Source organism: Haliotis rufescens, unplaced genomic scaffold (genome assembly GCF_023055435.1).
Source record: "Haliotis rufescens isolate VD_foot unplaced genomic scaffold, xgHalRufe1.0.p SCAF_10, whole genome shotgun sequence".
Taxonomy (NCBI): domain Eukaryota; kingdom Metazoa; phylum Mollusca; class Gastropoda; order Lepetellida; family Haliotidae; genus Haliotis; species Haliotis rufescens.
Window position 1 is genome coordinate 2075661 of NW_025963780.1, and position 18833 is coordinate 2094493.

At 41.7% G+C, this 18833-nt stretch overlaps 1 protein-coding gene across 4 annotated transcripts in view; it reads right to left on the minus strand.

The window, feature by feature from the left end:
- Window positions 1-1121: 1121 nt before the first annotated feature.
- Window positions 1122-18833, minus strand: part of LOC124145467 (solute carrier family 28 member 3-like) — a 31285-nt gene continuing 13573 nt past the window's right edge. For all 4 annotated transcript variants that reach the window (XM_046515240.2, XM_046515242.2, XM_046515241.2 and 1 more), the window contains exons 5-13: window positions 12558-12702; window positions 11039-11230; window positions 9728-9889; window positions 7831-7956; window positions 6564-6694; window positions 5694-5862; window positions 4252-4515; window positions 3112-3292; window positions 1122-2080 (exon numbers count right to left, since the gene is read on the minus strand). In XM_046515240.2, the coding sequence (XP_046371196.2) occupies window positions 2055-2080; window positions 3112-3292; window positions 4252-4515; window positions 5694-5862; window positions 6564-6694; window positions 7831-7956; window positions 9728-9889; window positions 11039-11230; window positions 12558-12702 (1396 nt within the window). In that variant the 3' untranslated portion in view covers window positions 1122-2054. The remainder of the gene's footprint in view (window positions 2081-3111; window positions 3293-4251; window positions 4516-5693; window positions 5863-6563; window positions 6695-7830; window positions 7957-9727; window positions 9890-11038; window positions 11231-12557; window positions 12703-18833) is intronic.

Here is an 18833-nt window from a genome sequence, read left to right on the forward strand (position 1 = left end):
ATCGTTGCCCATGCATTCAACCAACCACCCGATTAACAGGTTCTTACTGCTGGGTATGGTTACCTCTTGTTCTGCAATTGTGCAGTATACATGTTGATCTTCCATTAGGTATTTAGATGTATGAAATTATGGTTCAAGAAAACATATACATACTTAATGGCAGAATATTGTCAAGTTTTACAGAAATACTGCATTTTAGTTAAGAAAAGTAAAACCCGACGAATGTACATTTATAAATCATGATTCTTTTGAGACGTTGAGTCATGCGTTCTTTAATCCAGATAGATCAGACGAGTTCATACATTTGACGGAAATATAACGACAAAATGTGAAAATACAAATCTTCCAAGTCTTTATATTGATAAAAACCTCAAACGTGAACATTTGATTTGATATACAAATACATTTTGACATAGAGCATGTGTTGATGGTGATCGTATACCAGAAGAAAGATCCTTTTGACTGATGAGACTAGGATTGTCTGGGACCTGTGAAGATCCGGGGTAGAATAGGTCTTCAGCAACCCATGTTTGCTGAAAGAGGCGACTAACGGGATCGGGTGGCAAGGCTCGCTGACTTGGTTGATGCATGTCATCGTATCCTAATTGTGTAGATCGATGCTCATGATGTCAATCACTGGATTGTCTGGTCCAGACTACCGTCATATTGCTAAAATATTGTGTGTTTGTGCGGCGTTAAACAACAAACAAACAAAGGATTGTCTCAGAGCACGTCACCATGAATCATTTGCCGCTATGGGATCCGTGAAATATCAGAAGGCACCTGAGGAGGGCACTCCTCAATATTACATGGCTTGGGATAAGATACAAATTCCCGATAAAGTAAGGACATGTCAATGATCATCTTCCCGAGGCAAGGGAGTTAACTGAGTTTAAAAGTCCAGTATCCACCCTTGCCGAACGAGGCTGGAATTCCTGGACTCGATCGTAGCGCCACCATTGGTTATTACGAGTTATGTCCCTTCTAAGCCTCTCCTATGGAGCAATCAGATTCCACCTCTCGTATCACTGCATTTGTTTCAAACAAAATGGCGGCGCCCATTCAAGACGATCTGATCGATAATCAAAATCTGTTGTGATAAAACGGGTCTTACATCGCGAAGTGCATCAAATCACATGAGCATCTTGATCAAAAACATGAAAAGACTTAGAAAATATCTGTTGACAACGAATTGGCGGTGCACATGCTTTGCAAATCCTGCAATCGACCGAAATCTGCACGACAGTTAAATAACCGGAATTCGATTTCGTTGAGCGATTTTGATTGGACTATGCATAGACTCGTTACAGACTAAAATGTAACTCCATAATTCCAGCCTAGTTCGGCAAGGGTGGAAACTGAACTTATATAGTCAGTTAACTCTGATGCCTCGGGAAGATGGTCAATGATAGATTTGACAAAAGATGCATTTGTAGAAAAAAATACATAAGAACCTTGTGCGAAGACAGCAAACCACAAATGGCTATTGTCGAGTGGTCAAACCAACGTTCATGAACCGATTGTGTATCATCCAACGTAACTTTACGCTGCCACAGTACGGATGAAGATGTAAAACAGCTGTTCATGCATTATGCATATGGCCTAAAGGAAGGTAAACTACTCAAAAGAAGTTAAGGACCACCCGATTCCTTCATATACCTGTAGTTAATATGGCATGGCACAAGATACGAAATTTGGATTTTGAATCAAGATTGATGGTGCTTCCAATTGGAGATTTGTTCTCTTTAAGTATGTGACTGTCTCCGGTGATGTCGGGGGTCAGATGTGGTGATGGGCATACCGTATTACCCCAGTTGAGAAACTGGGGCACAAAAAAAATGGTTTATTTTAGACCCGGCCCGTATTCCTTTCTTTCTGACACCGGAAGTGACGTGAGGGCTGGCTTAGTTTAGTAACTTTATAGTCTTTGAAAGCAATGGTGAGAAATTACTAGATGACCCGACTCTCACTTTTAAACATTTTCACTATCGTTATGCCCAATTCGTTTGTCCCAACCGTTGGTTCGAGTCTCTGTGGTGGCATCACGATACAGCTTAAAGTTCACCACTGTAGAAAAGGCCTGTAACAAAAAAAACAGATGTCACTCATGTCATGAAAGTTGAATTCAATTATTGCATACACATTCTCTAAAAATGAGTCATCTGGCATGTCAAGTTGTGCATTGTTTATGTTTTAACAGACCCGTGAAGATCCGGGGTAGAATAGGTCTTCAGCAACCCATGCTTGTCGTAAGTGGCGACTATGCTTGTCGTAAGAGGCGACTAACGGGATCGGGTGGTCAGGCTGGCTGTCCTGGTTGATGCATGTCATCGATCCCAATGTCGTGGATCGATGCTCACGATATTAATCACTGGACTGTCTGGTCCAGACTCGATTATTTACAGACCGCCATCATATAGCTGGAATACTGCTGAGAGCGGCGTTAAACAACACACCAACCAACCAACCAACCATTTGCGTGGATCGATGTCGGTCACTGGGATGTCTGGTCCAGACTCGATTATTTACAGACCGACGTCATATAGCTGGAATATTGCTGAGTGCGGCGTCAAACAACAAACAAACAAGCTGTGTCTGAGAAGTGTTTTGTCTGTTTTCTGAAACTATTGCACATCCGTGACTATATTTTCTATCTTAGTAATGCATATATATTCAAATAAAAAGGACAAAACCCTTTTCATAATCATAAGAGCGACTATGCTTGGCTTAAAAGGCGACTAACGGGATCGGGTGGTCAGGCTCGCTGACTTAGTTGATGCATGTCATCGATCCCAATTGCGTGGATCGATGTTCATGATGACAATCACTGGATTGTCTGGTCCAGACTCGATGATTTACAGACCGCTGTCATATAGCTGGAACATTGCTGAGTGCGGCGTTAAACAACAAACAAACATAATCATAAGAAATCTCTGCTAAAAGCAGCTATTGTACGACTCCAACTATACCATGAGCATGTGTTAATGAATCACTCCCAAATAGTGATCGTACCGGATGTTCGCGTAGTTTATTATTCCCTGATCCACCGGTGGCATCTGTCACAAACACATGCAAAGACAAGTCAATTACTGGTTACTAAGAGGTACGCACCTGCAATGCACGCCGTCAAAAAGCAGGCCACGTTGCCTGCTATCATCGCCCTCAGAGCTAAGGCTGTTAGATCTGACTTTCTAGATGGAGCCATGGCTCCTAATCCGCCAATCTGGATCCCCATGGAGCCGAGATTGCTAAACCCACACAAGGCGTACGTTGCGATAACCTGAGACCGGGGCTTTGGGAATAAAAGAAAACTGTGTCACATTCTGTTCATTTTTCTGCAAACATATTAAAGAAATCTCCCTATTGTCCGTCGTGCATAAAACAAGAGATAAATCATGGAAAAAACGTTATTAATGTATTGCATTGTCGTGTAATATCCGATAAAATAGTACTGCAGGCACGGCTAGATAAGTGGCCAAGGGTCAGAGCCAGGATCCGCTGAGTTTGACCCGTGAAGATTTTGGGGTAGAATAGGTCTTCAGCAACCCATGCTTGCCGTAAAAGGCGACTTTGCTTGTCGTAAGAGGCGACTAACGGGATCGGGTGGTCAGGCTCGCTGACTTGGTTGATGCATGTCATCGATCCAAAGTGCGTAGATCGATGCTCATGATGTGATGTACTAGAATCCAGACTCGATCATTTCAGATCGCCGTCATATAGCTGGAATACTGCTGAGTGCGGCGTTAAACAACAAACAAACAAACCATACCCCGCTCATGGGTTTGAAGCTGCTTTTAACGGTATTCCAGTTATATCGGTTGAAATCCACGAGCAGGGGTATGGTGCTAACAAACCTAGAAACAAAATCGGGGCGAACCGGGATTCGAACCCACAATCATAGGTTTCTGGCGTGCCCAAGAGACGCAACTCTGCACAGAGAATCGCGGCCCTTAGACGACTGGGCCACCCGTGCCCCCCTTTAATGTGGGAGGAAAGCCCTCAGTGATTTAGGTCTTGGACGTTGAGCTCTTTGGTGAAATCCACGAGCATGGATATGCCACGGACAAACCGAGAAACATAACTGGGATTCGAACCACGATCATACTTTTCCGGCGTGCCGAGGGGAACGCATCTCTGCACAGCGAATTGGGGCACTTTAGACGACTTGGCCATGCGTCCTATATGAAGAAGCCATTACAAAGTGGAAATTGAGTTTACAATGTAAACTGAGCGTTATTTATTAATTCTTACCAGCATAATTCCACCAACTAATGTCGTGCCCCAATCCGTCAAGAATATATCATCATTGGATTTGGTTTCCCACGTGGCGTTGGGCACTGACGCTGTGTAGTTGTCAAATATGTGGCCATTATCTATCAGCTTCCCCATCTCAATGTACGCCACGAACTCATTGGTAAAAGTCTTGAAGCCAATCAGCCTGGCCATGCGGCGACAGTCCACGGGGTCAATACCCATCACAAAACTGATTGGGTAGAACACATAGGAGCAGATCAGCTGTGGACAAAGAATAAACATACTTTGCATCAAAGACATGTGGCCAGGTGTCATGGAAACCCGGTTCTGTACAGATGCTATATATATAATCTTTCATTGATATTTGTCATGTTAGTGAGCTACTGGTTTCAGCCATCTTCCCTAGGCAAGGGAGTTAACTGACTTTAAAGTCCAGTTTCCACCCTTGCCCAACTCGGCTAGAATACCTAGGCTCGATCGTAGCGCCACCAGTGGCTATTACTTACTTACTTACTTACTTTGGAGATTTAACGTGCGCTTTCCGACTGATGCGTATTTCGCACACAGTGGCTATTACGAGTTATGTCCCTTCTATACCTCTCCTATGGACCAATCAGATTCCACCACTTGTGGCGGCGCCCAGTCAAGACGATCTGATCGATAATCAGGATCTATATTGTGATAAAACGGGCCTTACATCGCGTGAGTACCTTGATTTAAAACATGAAAAGATTTGAAAGATTATATGGAAACATTTGATTGAAATTCGAGGTCACTAGATCTTGCTTAGGGATCGACCATTTAGTTTGGAGGATTTTGTGAGACACAGACGTTTGTTCGATCACAAAGTTTTGGTACCCACATCACATCCGGACATTAAATTTCATTTTGTAAAACATGAGGCAAATTGATAATCCTGTCACCCCCACAAACAAAAAAACCCAGAAAAAACAGAAACACACAAAAAAAACCACAGAGCAGCTAGGCGACGGGTTATGTTATAGGGGTGTATGGATCAGAGGGGGTCAAGAGAAGGTCGCCAAAAATTATAACAGTCTTTAGGGGAAGGTCGTTAAAAAAGTCATTAAAATTTAATTGAAATTAAAATATAACCTGATTTGCATTTTGACTCTTCGGGGATTTGTTATTAAATAAGTGTGCAAGGACGTTGGGATGGGGTGGTCATCCATGACACGCATTAGGATTATTATCTTCAGTACATCACTGCATCAAACACCAATGACACGGCCCAACGGCATGGATCTTTGCTAAAGAAGATTATCACTAGATTATCTGGTCCAGACGCGATAATTTACAGGATGCCCTAAAATAGCTGGATTTTTTGCCGATTGCGGCGTGAAAAACAAAACAAAAGGGAAAAGCGCTGGTGTTAAAAACGTGAGTGAATAAGGCAAAGACTCGTGTGGAGATATACATACGGGGAAGGTCAGACCTTCAATGCCGACTCTGTCTCCCAGAAATATCAGTGACGCGTCGACGAGTTGGAGCAACGCCAGGAACGCCATGACGTTGACGGCGACGTTGGCAACAAGACTGATTGAGACGGAGGCCCCGTTGGACGCTGCTTCGATGACGTTATTTGGGGTGCTGGGGAAGACAAAGTGTTTTTGTCAATTAAATACATTCACCATACTCGAAAGTGATTTTGTTTTCACTGTAACAGATTGTATTGGTTTCGCCCCAAAAAAATTGAAATGAATGAGGGAGACCTTGTTGGGTTGAACAGTATAGTCACGACGAGTCGACTTGATGTGTGTGTGTGTGTGTGAGGGGGGGGGGGGGGGGGGGGGGGAGCCTAAAGTGATGCAGGTATTGGACGTTTACCACTTTTGTGGAACCCACGAGCACAGTATGGTGCTGACAAACCTTGAAACACAATCGGGGCGAACAGGGATTCGAACCCACAATCATAGGCAACACTGCACAGCGAATTGCGGCGTGTTACCTTACTAGGCCACAAGCGACCTCTTAGAATTATGAACAATATCACAGAATGAAGATTAAAATGAAGCATCAAGTGGTAATGGGTAAGTCTTTCAAAGGAGTGAGTGAGTATGGTTTTACGCCGGTTTTAGCAATATTCCAGCAATATCACGGCGGGGGACACCAGAAATGGGCTTCACACATTGTACCCATGTCGGGAATCGAACCCGGGTCTTCGGCGGGACAAGCGAACGCTTTACCCACTAGGCTACCCGACCGCCCCTTCGGAAACAAGAAATTAATGAATTGTAAGAACTACTTGTACACATCTCTGGGTCTTTAATGCATGTAGTATGAGGACCTACTCCATCTGCAGCTTGTACACATCCTCTGGGTCGATGTCCGACTCCTCCGTCTCGGGGTAGGTCAGTTTGGAGATGGCCAGAGCGGCCGGAGCGGACATCACGGACGCCGCGAGGAGATGGTTGGCCTTCACCTTGAGAAGATAAGAGCGAAGCATATATTCATTATTAAATACAACATACAAAATAACAGTTACCAGGAAATATCCTGAATTACATGTGCGACTTTGTGTTTTGCTGATTAAGAATACTTGCGATCATTGAGTGACTATGATACACGCAGGCATGTAATAATTTCCTCATGACCCTTTATAATAAATGGAAGAAAAGAAGTAATATTGAAACGTTTGCCATCTACCAACTACATATTATTAGTTATGGTGTCTTTAGTTGCTGTATACGGTGTCCTATTAGGTTAGCAGAAAAATATATGAGCCGAGCCCAATATTTTTCTGCTAACCTAATATGACACCGTATACTAAAGACACCATAACGAATTTATTATGCCGAAACATTTACACTACTGGTTTCTGTATCGCACATGTCTTGTAAAAACGTAGACAAACATCTAGTCTCTGAAATGAACATCGTACAGAAAAAAACAGTTGTTCAATTATCTTCATAAAAAAATATAATAAAAGGGAGCCCAGAGACTCTCTTCACTCCAGTAATCTAGACTTGCCAAACATTATAGACTTGCATGTAGCCCATGCTACATATATTTGATATATATTTGTATCAGGGCCTGTAAGACAGGCTAGTCAAAATGTACAACAAGCAGAAACGACAGGACCAGTACATATGTTTCCGATACAACACTTTAATGTAATCACAGACGTTAACAATGGGATATATAATGCACTTAATGTGAATGTTTAAACAAGTATTATAACTAAAATGGATAGAATTTTCATAAAAACGTAGCATCCATCTTGGCAAGATAATTCCCGCCAAAATTTTGACGGTCTGTTAAAAACTTCGATGAGTGTAAACAGCCCTACTTGGACCAAGAAAACGTGGCCAAAGTTTTCTTTGACCATTTTTTTTAATCAAAGTTTTTGATAGTGTAACGGGGGCTTCAGTGACCTCCGTTGTAAGCTTTTTTTCTCTATACTTTTTATCAATAAAGTCACGAACGTGGTTTCTTTAACATTAATGTCTTTGACCTGCATCGCTTTGGGCTTGCTTCCAACACCAAGCTCATACGCCTTGAGATAATGTCATCATTTAATTGTTGTTTGTTTTACGTCAAAAGCGTACGTCAACTCACCCCGTACGTGACGTACGCGCCAAGAACACTCCCGGATACCGTGGCGAAACCCCCGGTCATAACGGCGTGTAGCTCTGATTTCGTCATCAACGGCAAAAATGGACGTATCATAAGAGGGCACTCGGTCTGAAATTAAAATAATCTAAAAAGCAAAAGTTGCAAAAGAATGTAAGAAGAAAATTAAAATACTAACAGGACAGTGATATCACTGTCCAGGGAACCACAGGTCAACAACATATCTTGAAACCAAGACAGCATCATTGGAAACCAAGACAACAACAACATCACTGGAAACCAAGACAACAACAACATCACTGGAAACCAAGACAACATCACTGGAAATCAAGACATCACTGGAAACCATGACAACATCACTGGAAACCAAGACATCCCTGGTAACAAAGACAACATCACTGGAAACCAAGACAACATCACTTGTTACCAAGACATCATCACTGGAAACCAAGATAACATCTCTAGAAACCAAGACAACATCACTGGAAACCATGACAACATCTCTAGAAACACGGACAACATTAATGGAAACAAAGACAGCATCACTGGAAACCAAGACAACATAACTGGAAACAAAGACAACATAACTGGAAACCAAGACAACATAACTGGAAACCAAGACAACATAACTGCAAACCAAGACAACATCTCTGGAAACAAAGACAACATCTCTGGAAACAAAGACAACATATCTGGAAACAAAGACAACATTACTGGAAACCAAGACAACATCTCTGGAAACAAAGACAACATAACTGGAAACCAAGACAACATAACTGGAAACCAAGACAACATAACTGGAAACCAAGACAACATTACTGGAAACAAAGACTTCATCTCTGGAAACCAAGACAACAAAACTGGAAACCAAGACAACATCTCAGGAATCAAAGACAACATCTCCGGAAACCAAGACAACATAACTGCAAACCAAGACAACATTACTGGAAACAAAGACAACATCACTGGAAACAAAGAAAACATAACTGCAAACCAAGACAACATTACTGGAAACCACGATAACATCTCTGGAAACCAAGACAACATCACTGGTAACCAAGACACCATCACTGACAACCAAGACACCATCACTGCAAACCAAGACATCACGTTTAACGGGTCAAATGACCGCTGATTCCAAAATGTCCAACTAACTTCATTCCAAGAATATTTGGGCATAAGGATTGCTGTCGTTATGTTTTATTTTAGATTGGCCTGTTTTGGATTGTTGTGTTTGTGCGCATGTATGATGTGTATTTCAATATTCATCATATAATTGATAAGTTATCAATGCAATGAATCATTCTGATCAGCTTGCTATAACAATCCAATAAATATCCCCAGGTTAATTTTAATAAGCGCCATTCATCAATGTGATGTCTACTCACTTGAAAAAACTATTGAATCATGTTCTGCAAACTTTCGGTATTGGTTTCCCGATGTGTGAGTGTTTATGTAAACAAGCATGGCCGCTCGTTATCTGGCATGATATAATAAATTGAGCGGTTCACTCAGGCAAGTTAATTCAGCGAATGAAAATGCTACCTAAACTTTGATTATTTTAAAATGGCATTATTTGATAAAGATAGTATTTGACACGTGTGTTTCCGTGTCGTATGATTTTTCAAATGTCTCTCACGATTCCCGCGAAGATGTTACCCGCGGCGTTGAGAGACCCTGTAGCTATATATTACCTAAACTTTGATTATTTTTAAAATGGCATTGTTTGATAAAGATAGTATTTTTTAAAATGTCTCTCACCATTCCAGCGAAGATGTTACCCGCAGCGTTGAGAGGCTCTGTAGCTATATATTACCTAAACTTTGATTATTTTTAAAATGGCATTGTTTGATAAAGATAGTATTTTTAAAATGTCTCTCACCATTCCCGCGAAGATGTTACCCGCAGCGTTGAGGGACTCTGTAGCCTTCGTGTCGAGGCAGATTGACAGGAACTTGCCCAGTATCCTGATGATGTACTGCATCGCTCCGAGATAATACAGGACAGCGATAAGCGAGCTGAAGTACACGATGACCGGCAGAACCTGCGGAAACAAGGGTCAGGGATTCATGTTCTGACGATCCAGTTAGTTTAGGATACAAATAACTCAAAGTTTCAAGGGGCGGTCGGGTAGCCTAGTGGTTAAAGCGTTCGCACGTCACGCCGAAGACCCGGGTTCGATTCCCGACATGGGTACAATGTGTGAAGCCCATTTCAGGTGTCCGCCGCCGTGATTTTGCTGGAATATTGCTAAAAGCGGCTAAAACCATACTCACTCAATCAATAAATAAATACAGTGGAAATTAATTAACTCGATATATCGCTGAAGCCCCATGAACTGTAATTTATTTGCTTTAAAACTGGGTCAGAAAATAAAACCAGAATGTCAAAGGCTTTCCAGAGAATCCTCTTAAGAACTATGTGTTTAAGAACGTTTATTCGGAATGTCATTATTATTGTTATTATTGTTTAAATGCAAACTTGTATTGGAGAAAATTACCCAGTTAAATACAAACCTGCTGTGCAAAAGAAAGTATACCCCCATTTTGTTCTTGTGGTCAAAAATGAAACAAACGAGATATGATTATTCGATGGTGATGTATTTAACACGTGTATCATAGTCGTGTCCTGGACCGTAAGCTTGCAGTATTTTGGCAACTCTTGTAACGTTTTGATAACGTTTGTATTTTTTGGTCAAATCCGATTTTCTAGTGTATGCTTTCTTTTGCCAGGCAATGTATATTGTGAAACTGCGCTACGTGAAGGGAGATTAATTATAACCCTACTTGCTGGTGCAGTGGGGTATACCGAAGCGTTAATTACCTTGAAGGCAAACATGTGTTCTTCAAAGTTATCCCCAAACACATTTGTAATTTTTGGTCAAATCCGATTTTCCAAAGTGTATGCTTTCTTTTGCCAGGCAATGTATATTGTGAAACTGCGCTACGTGAAGGGAGATTAATTATAACCCTACTTGCTGGTGCAGTGGGGTATACCGAAGCGTTAATTACCTTGAAGGCAAACATGTGTTCTTCAAAGTTATCCCCAAACACATTTGTAATTTTTGGTCAAATCCGATTTTCCAAAGTGTATGCTTTCTTTTGACAGGCATTGTATATTGTGAAACTGCGATACATAATTGGAGATTAACCTGATTTGATGGTGCAGTGGGGTATGCCGAAGCGTTAATTACCTTGAAGGCAAACATGTGGTCTTCATAGTTGTCCCCGAACACAAACTTAGCCCCTGTGTTGGAATAACCAAGAATTTCCGTCATCCTGTTTCCAAGCCATTCAAAGGCGCCGTACCCCCACGTAGTCTTCAGTATAAGACAGGCGAATATGTACTGGATCGCCATCCCCCAAAACACAGGGTGCCAGTTCACCTGAGGAGATGGAAGAAGTGTAAAATCTATGGTAAAAATAATTCTATCGAAAATTTTTGGAAGAAATTATTTTCCCCAAAAAAATCCAAGCTTGATGTTAGAGGCTTGTCGTTAGACTTGCTTGATGCATATCATCGTATCCCAACTGCGTAGAACGATGCTCATGATGTCAGTCACTGGATTGTATGGTCCTGACTCACTTATTTACATGTAGCTTGAATATTGCAGCGTTAAACAACAAACACACTAACATGCTACAATGCTATCAATGCTCTCGTTAAGCTATACTACTCAAAAGAAGTTAAGAACAACCCGATTATTTCATACGACTATATTTACTCTATCACTCAGATTAACTATAGAAATATGAAAGAATCGGTGGTCCTAAACTTCTTTTGAGTAGTATACATTTGAAATGACAGTATTCTTAAGAAACTCAACCCAAAACAGTTGGCAAAATCCATCTTCCCGAGTCAAGGGCATTAACTAACTATAAATGTCCAGTTTTCACCCTTGCCGAACTAGGCCGGAATTTCGCTGCTCGACCAGTGGCTATTACGAGTTATGTCCCTTCTATGCCCCTCAGACCAATCAGATTCCACCAATGATATCACTTACATTTGCTTCAAACAAAATGGCGGCGCCCTGTCAAGACGAACAGATCGATAATCAATACCTATACTGTAATAAAATAGGTAATACTTCACAAAATGCATCAAATCTCATGAGCACTTTGATTAAAAAAATTAAAAGATTTGGAAAATATCTGTCGACGGCCAATTGACGGTACACATGCTTTGCAAATCCTTCAGTCGATCGAAATCTGCTCGTTAAACTCCATGTAGTTTACGGAACCGGATGTCTAGTTGTCTACGCGATTTTGATTAGACTATGCATAGTTTTGCTAGCCAAGCCAAAATATAACCCCGACATTCCAACCTTTAGCAAGGGTTGAATCTGGACATTTATAGTCATTTGACGCCGCTTTGAACATTATTGCAGTTATATCACGGCGTGTCAGCTTAATGTGGCAGGACAGCCCGAAGACGCTTACCACTTTGGCTGTCAAACCTAGAAACATAATCAGGGCGAACCGGAATTCCAACCCACAATCATAGGTTTCTGGCGTGCCCAAGGGACGCAACTCTGCACAGCGTTTTGCGGCGTCTTAGACGACTGGGCCACCCGTGCACTGATTCATGTATGACGTTTTTGCAGGGGTTTTAACTATTAAATACCTCTTATCATTTAATTAAAGAAGTAATTAGAATCATCTTAGAAATTCGCGATCGGATTCCTGTGGCGTAACGGTTCAACAGGCGCCTACCCTGGCGGGGTCCGTGCTGGTGATGTACATGATGAAGATGAAGGATGCGATGCCAATGAGGGACATGAGGTTCCTCGGCTGGGTCCTCCCGATTTCCAGGCCCGTATACACCCCGATAAATATAGCCGCGGACACGTACAGGAACCTGGAACATACACAGTTAGTGAGTGAGGGAAGGAAGGACGGAAGGAGGGACGATTGGAGGGACCTGGAACATACACATTGAGTGAGTGAAGGAAGGAAGGAAGGACGGACACGTACAGGAACCTGGAACATACACAGTGAGTGAGGGAAGGAAGGACGGAAGGCAGGACGATTGGAGGGACCTGGAATATACACAGTGAGTGAGTGAAGGAAGGAGTGAGTGAGTTTGGTTTTACGCCGCTTTTAGCAATATTCCAGCAATATCACGGCGGGGGACACCTGAAATGGGCTTCACACATTGTACCCATGTCGGGAATCGAACCCGGGTCTTCGGCGTGACGAGCGAACGCTTTAACCACTAGGCTACCCGACCGCCCCTGAGTGAAGGAAGGAAGGAAGGAAGGGCGGACACTACAGGAACCTGGAACATACACAGTGAGTGAGAGAGGGAAGGAAGGACGGAAGGAGGGGTGATTGGAAGGACCTGGAACATACACAGTGATTTGGGTGAAGGTAGGATGGACGGAAGGAGGGACCTGGACCATACACATTGAGTGAGTGAGGGAAGCGAGGACGGAAGGAGGGGTGATTGGAGGGACCTGGACCCTACACAGTGAGTGAGTGGGGGAAGGAAGGACGGACACGTATAGGGACCTGGACCATACACATTGAGTGAGTGAGGGAAGCGAGGACGGAAGGAGGGGTGATTGGAGGGACCTGGACCCTACACAGTGAGTGAGTGGGGGAAGGAAGGACGGACACGTATAGGGACCTGGACCATACACATTGAGTGAGTGAGGGAAGCGAGGACGGAAGGAGGGGTGATTGGAGGGACCTGGACCCTACACAGTGAGTGATAGGGGAAGGAAGGACGGACACGTATAGGGACCTGGACCATACACATTGAGTGAGTGAGGGAAGCGAGGACGGAAGGAGGGGTGATTGGAGGGACCTGGACCCTACACAGTGAGTGATAGGGGAAGGAAGGACGGACACGTATAGGGACCTGGACCATACACATTGAGTGAGTGAGGGAAGGAAGGACGGAAGGAGGCATGATTGGAGGGACCTGGACCATACACAGTGATTGGGTGAAGGACGGAAGGAGGGGTGATTGGAGGGACCTGGAACATAAACAGTGAGTGAGTGAGGGAAGTGAGGACGGAAGGAGGGGTGATTGGAGGGACCTGGACCATACACACTGAGTGAGTGAGGGAAGTGAGGACGGAAGGAGGGGTGATTGGAGGGACCTGGACCATACACATTGAGTGATAGAGGGAAGGAAGGACGGAAGGAGGGATGATTGGAGGGACCTGGACCATCACATTGAGTGATAGAGGGAAGGAAGGACGGAAGGAGGGATGATTGGAGGGACCTGGACCATACACATTGATTGAGTGAGGGAAGGAAGGACGGAAGGAGGGATGATTGGAGGGACCTGGACCATACACATTGAGTGATAGAGGGAAGGAAGGACGGAAGGAGGGATGATTGGAGGGACCTGGACCATACACATTGAGTGATAGAGGGAAGGAAGGACGGAAGGAGGGATGATTGGAGGGACCTGGACCTTATACATTGAGTGATAGAGGGAAGGAAGGAGGGAAGGAAGGACGGAAGGAGGGATGATTGGAGGGACCTGGACCATACACATTGAGTGATAGAGGGAAGGAAGGACGGAAGGAGGCATGGTTGGAGGGACCTGGAACATACACAGTGAGTAAGTGAAGGAAGGAAGGAAGGGCGGACGGACGGACGGAGAGGAACCTGAACATACACAGTGAGTTGGGGAAGGAAGGGAGGAGAGGTGGGGTTGGGGGATTGGAAGGGGACCTGATGCATGGCCAGGTAATTGGAAACAAATGTGAGCGCGTGCGTCAGTTTGGTTTTGAAAAGGTTGTTTAATGAGATTCAAAGCCCTGAATCTTTTTTGGAATACGAATTAGACCTCTTACTAAATACCCTTCCTTCTCAACCACAAATATACCACACTTAATTCCACAATGGCATCCATATAACTTAACAATCATGTGGAATCCCTTTTCCTATTGTCTCGAACTTCGGATTCCAGATTTCGAGTTATATTCAAATTTAAGTTCATATATACCACTTTTTTCAAACCTCGAGTGATTCTCAGCTGGTGAAATGTAAAAATAGCATTTTTTGAAAAAATAACTCGGAGGAATTTAATGAAGTGTATTACTCTGTCAATATGTACGACTAGTCAGTCACGTGACTGCATTGCCCCACATTTGCTGAGACCAGGAAGTTCCTGTGCTGATATCTCATATATCAGAGACGCTCACGCACGGTGTAGGTAAATCACGCACAGATAACGGTAAGGCCGAGAACGGAACCTGTTGTTTCTCGTTTATTCCGGCGAAATCTCAATAATAATAGTCCATTTGTTTGGCGAATATTGCTCAAATGCCCATGAGTGAGTGAGATGGGTTTAGCGCGGCTTTTAACAGTATTCCAGTTATACCACGGCGTGTCAGCTTAATGTGGGAGTCAAGCCCGAAGTGATGCAGGTCTCCATGTGCAAGAATTGGACGCCTGTCGCCTGCTGTGCCTCCTGTTCAACGGAGCGTGCAATATATGATAGCAAAGAAGGACTAGGTTCTTTTTTAATTTTTAAAATAGAATAGACATAAGTTACAGTATCTCCCCGCCTATGTATGTATTCTACTTACCGTAAGCTTTCTAAAGAATTTTTCTATATATTTTTAACTTGGACGTAAATGGCTTCCATCTTGAAACGAATGTAGAGGGTTGTTATGCTTTGCTGTTACCATAATGAAAGAAGAATTGTCAGATTTATCACATAGTTTGACACTGTATAACTTGTTAAGTATAATACATAGATATACTCCGCGCATATCTACTTATTCATCAAACCTTTCTCAGATACTATTCCAAAACTTAGCAAAAAATATGGATGCTTAGTTTCTTCCACAAAAGCTTAAAGATGACACACATTTTTCGAGATTGCTATATTTTCCAGTCAGTTATGGCACCGGCTGGTTAGCTCCCTTGGACCTAGGTACAAGCGGTCAATAGGGGTCACATATATCTATATGTCTGTCTTCAGGTGCTTCGTATCATGAGTGTACTCTGTGTTTAATTATTTGTCGTCATGGCGCAATTCTATTCAGAAATTCCCTACTTTACTTATTGAAAATTATATAAACAATTCTTGACTCAGTGGTATATTATTTTACGAATTGTAAGGTTATAAACATGTTAATGATTTATAAATGTAACCGTAATGATCCGATATGTTTAACAGATATCGTGTTGTATGACGCAAATACTTGTTAAACTGTTGTTGTTTGTTTAGATACGGATTTCTATCAAATGATAACATCACCGTCATGGAATAACAATATGTTGTAATGATATTATCAATATACTATGTTACATTGGCTTTATCAAGAATTGAATGTCTTGACAAAGAAGGAGCAATTGTTTTGGTTTGTATTTCAAAGTAATTTTTTGGTTATATACAATTCTTAAACTGTAAGAAACCTCCATCCGAATTAGTTTCTATTACGGAACAAATTATATTTTGCCTATAAAAACTATCGGATATCCTTTAATTACATTGTTTTGATAAACTAATGCAATTTAATTAAGCCATTTGAGTAGATAAGAGAGGGAGAAACGTCCTGTAATCACACGTGTAGTGTGACTCTTTCCTTTACTTGCCTTATCTTTTGTTTCCCCAATGTAACAGGTGTTAAACCGTTAAGCTCATTGTCAAAGACCGGACATTAATGAAGGGATTTGTGTTAGATAACATTAAATCGGGATGAGGAAATATCGAAAGTATCCGTAGCTGCATTGGAATTTAAGTCAATCTTTGTTATTTAACTGGAAAAATTTGTAATAAAAATTTGCCTTTCTTAACATTTTCTTATTGTTAACAACATTTCCTATATTTGGGGGGAGGCGTCGTCCTGTCTCTCGTGTATAATACATAGAAAGGAAGACGGTATGAATATTAGGATTCGAGTTGATATCTATCCATATGTCAAGATCTAAAACTTTATACCTGTTCATACCCAAAAATAATAGTTCAGTAAAATAAGTATCGTAAACTAAATCACTGAAAAAAGTTTTAAGTAGTTTTATCCTTTCACGTATTAAAATAATGGACACATTTTCCAATATAAATCTGTACTAAAAATAACATGTTTTCAGTTGACTAACATTTAAACAGAAAATAAAGAATGCTACATTCGTCACATGACGTTAAGATTTAAATTTCAAGGCATGGTTTGTTGTACGTATTTGAGAGATTGCTGTCAATATGACACTTCACCTCAGTGTGTCAAAGGTATGTATAAAAGCAAGCGCGATGCATAAAAAATTATGCATGTGCCTGTTGCGTACGCTATCGGTCATTTTGGTAATCGTCTTGTTATCTTAGCAATTACTGCCAATACGATATACAAGTGAGAATGGATTTGAGGGCACGCAACCACACGGACTGGAAGAAACTACATGAAGGAGAACCACTTAGCTGCGACCGATCTTCCAGATTTACCAACACCGTAACCGTTCCAGGAGTGTACTGTGTGGAGCGGTTGATACAAAGGAAGAAAACTCAAAAGGTAGGTCAACTTAAAGTTAATTTGGGCTTTTGTTTTAATGTGTACAGCTCTCAAGTTATTAGTAAGTAGTAAAAGGTACCATAATGTGTTGGGCTAGATACGTCAGAGCATTCACAGACTAACAGATAATATATAATTAAGATATTAACTATATAAAACAACAACAGCGTATGACGTGAAATAAATAGGATATAGTGTAATTCTTAAAATATCACATTTAACAAAAAAAACGTAAATGTAGGTTTTGATTTATGGTTCAGCACATTTGAAGCAGCGCCATACTTATAGATTATAGTTGAGGTTTTCAGACATGGTTATTCTATTAATTTCATATAAATTGACATGAAATAGTGTTATTATATCAAAGCATTCAAAAACATTGTTTTCATTGAATGGGAATTCATTATATAACAATACTTTGATTAATTATTTCCTGAAACAGTTTTGTCAATAGTTCCATTCTCGTTACATTTCGGTAGAGCCACGATGGTTCATGAAGTGTTTGTTATTTAAGCAATATGTAAATGTAATACAAGTAAGACCATCCCCAACCTTATCAAGAAGAAATAAATAAAAACAAACCCATAATACCGAACAGATGATGTATTACGAGTGGACTGTATACATTTATATCACGCCTTGGCGATATCACCAGATTGGGTCGCGTTTACGTAATGTATATTGTTTGATAGGGGCATTGAAACTTGATAATACGGATTTAAAACACCACACGTTCAGTCTTGGGCTTGTGTGAAATCAAGGACTTCTCTTTACGCCCTTGGTGAAATACAGTAATATTAGTAGTGCTTTTAATAGAACTTAAGAATAGAATAGAATAGTTTATTGTGTCACAATCCTGAATATTGTTAAAAGTTACATTTACTTGTAAGTAAAGTTGTAACAGATATCTCGTAATATTTGCATTATATAATAAAAGCATTGTCTGGCAAAAAAAGGTCATGTAAAGATTCATTGATATTAAGATTACTATCCTCTGGTAGATTAAAATTACCAATCAACACTGTATTTTTCCGTTTACAACTTCGGTGAACCCCACGAGCACGGGTATGGTGCTGACAAACCTAGAAACATAATCGGGGCCAACCTGGATTCGAACCATCATAGGTTTCTGGCGTGTCCAAGGGACGCAACTCTACACATCGAATCGCGGCGCCTTAGACGACTGTGCCACCCGTGCCCCCTTTAAATGCCAATGGCGTATGACTACATTTCTTTCCAAATATGTTTCATTTCTCAGTCTCAAAGGGACATACATTTACAGGTTACATGTGGCCCTGGGAGAAGTCTTACACCCAATTCCTCTTTTTCACCTTCACCGCGGTTTATGTTCCCAGACACCGCAATAGGAATGAATGAGTGTTCCAGTTATATCGGGGGCACGGGGGGTGGGGGGAGGGCAGTCGTCTAAGGCGCCGCGATTCGCTGTGCAGAGTTGCCAGAAACCTATGATTGTGGGTTTGAATCTCGGTTCGCCCCAGTTATGTTTCTAGGTTTG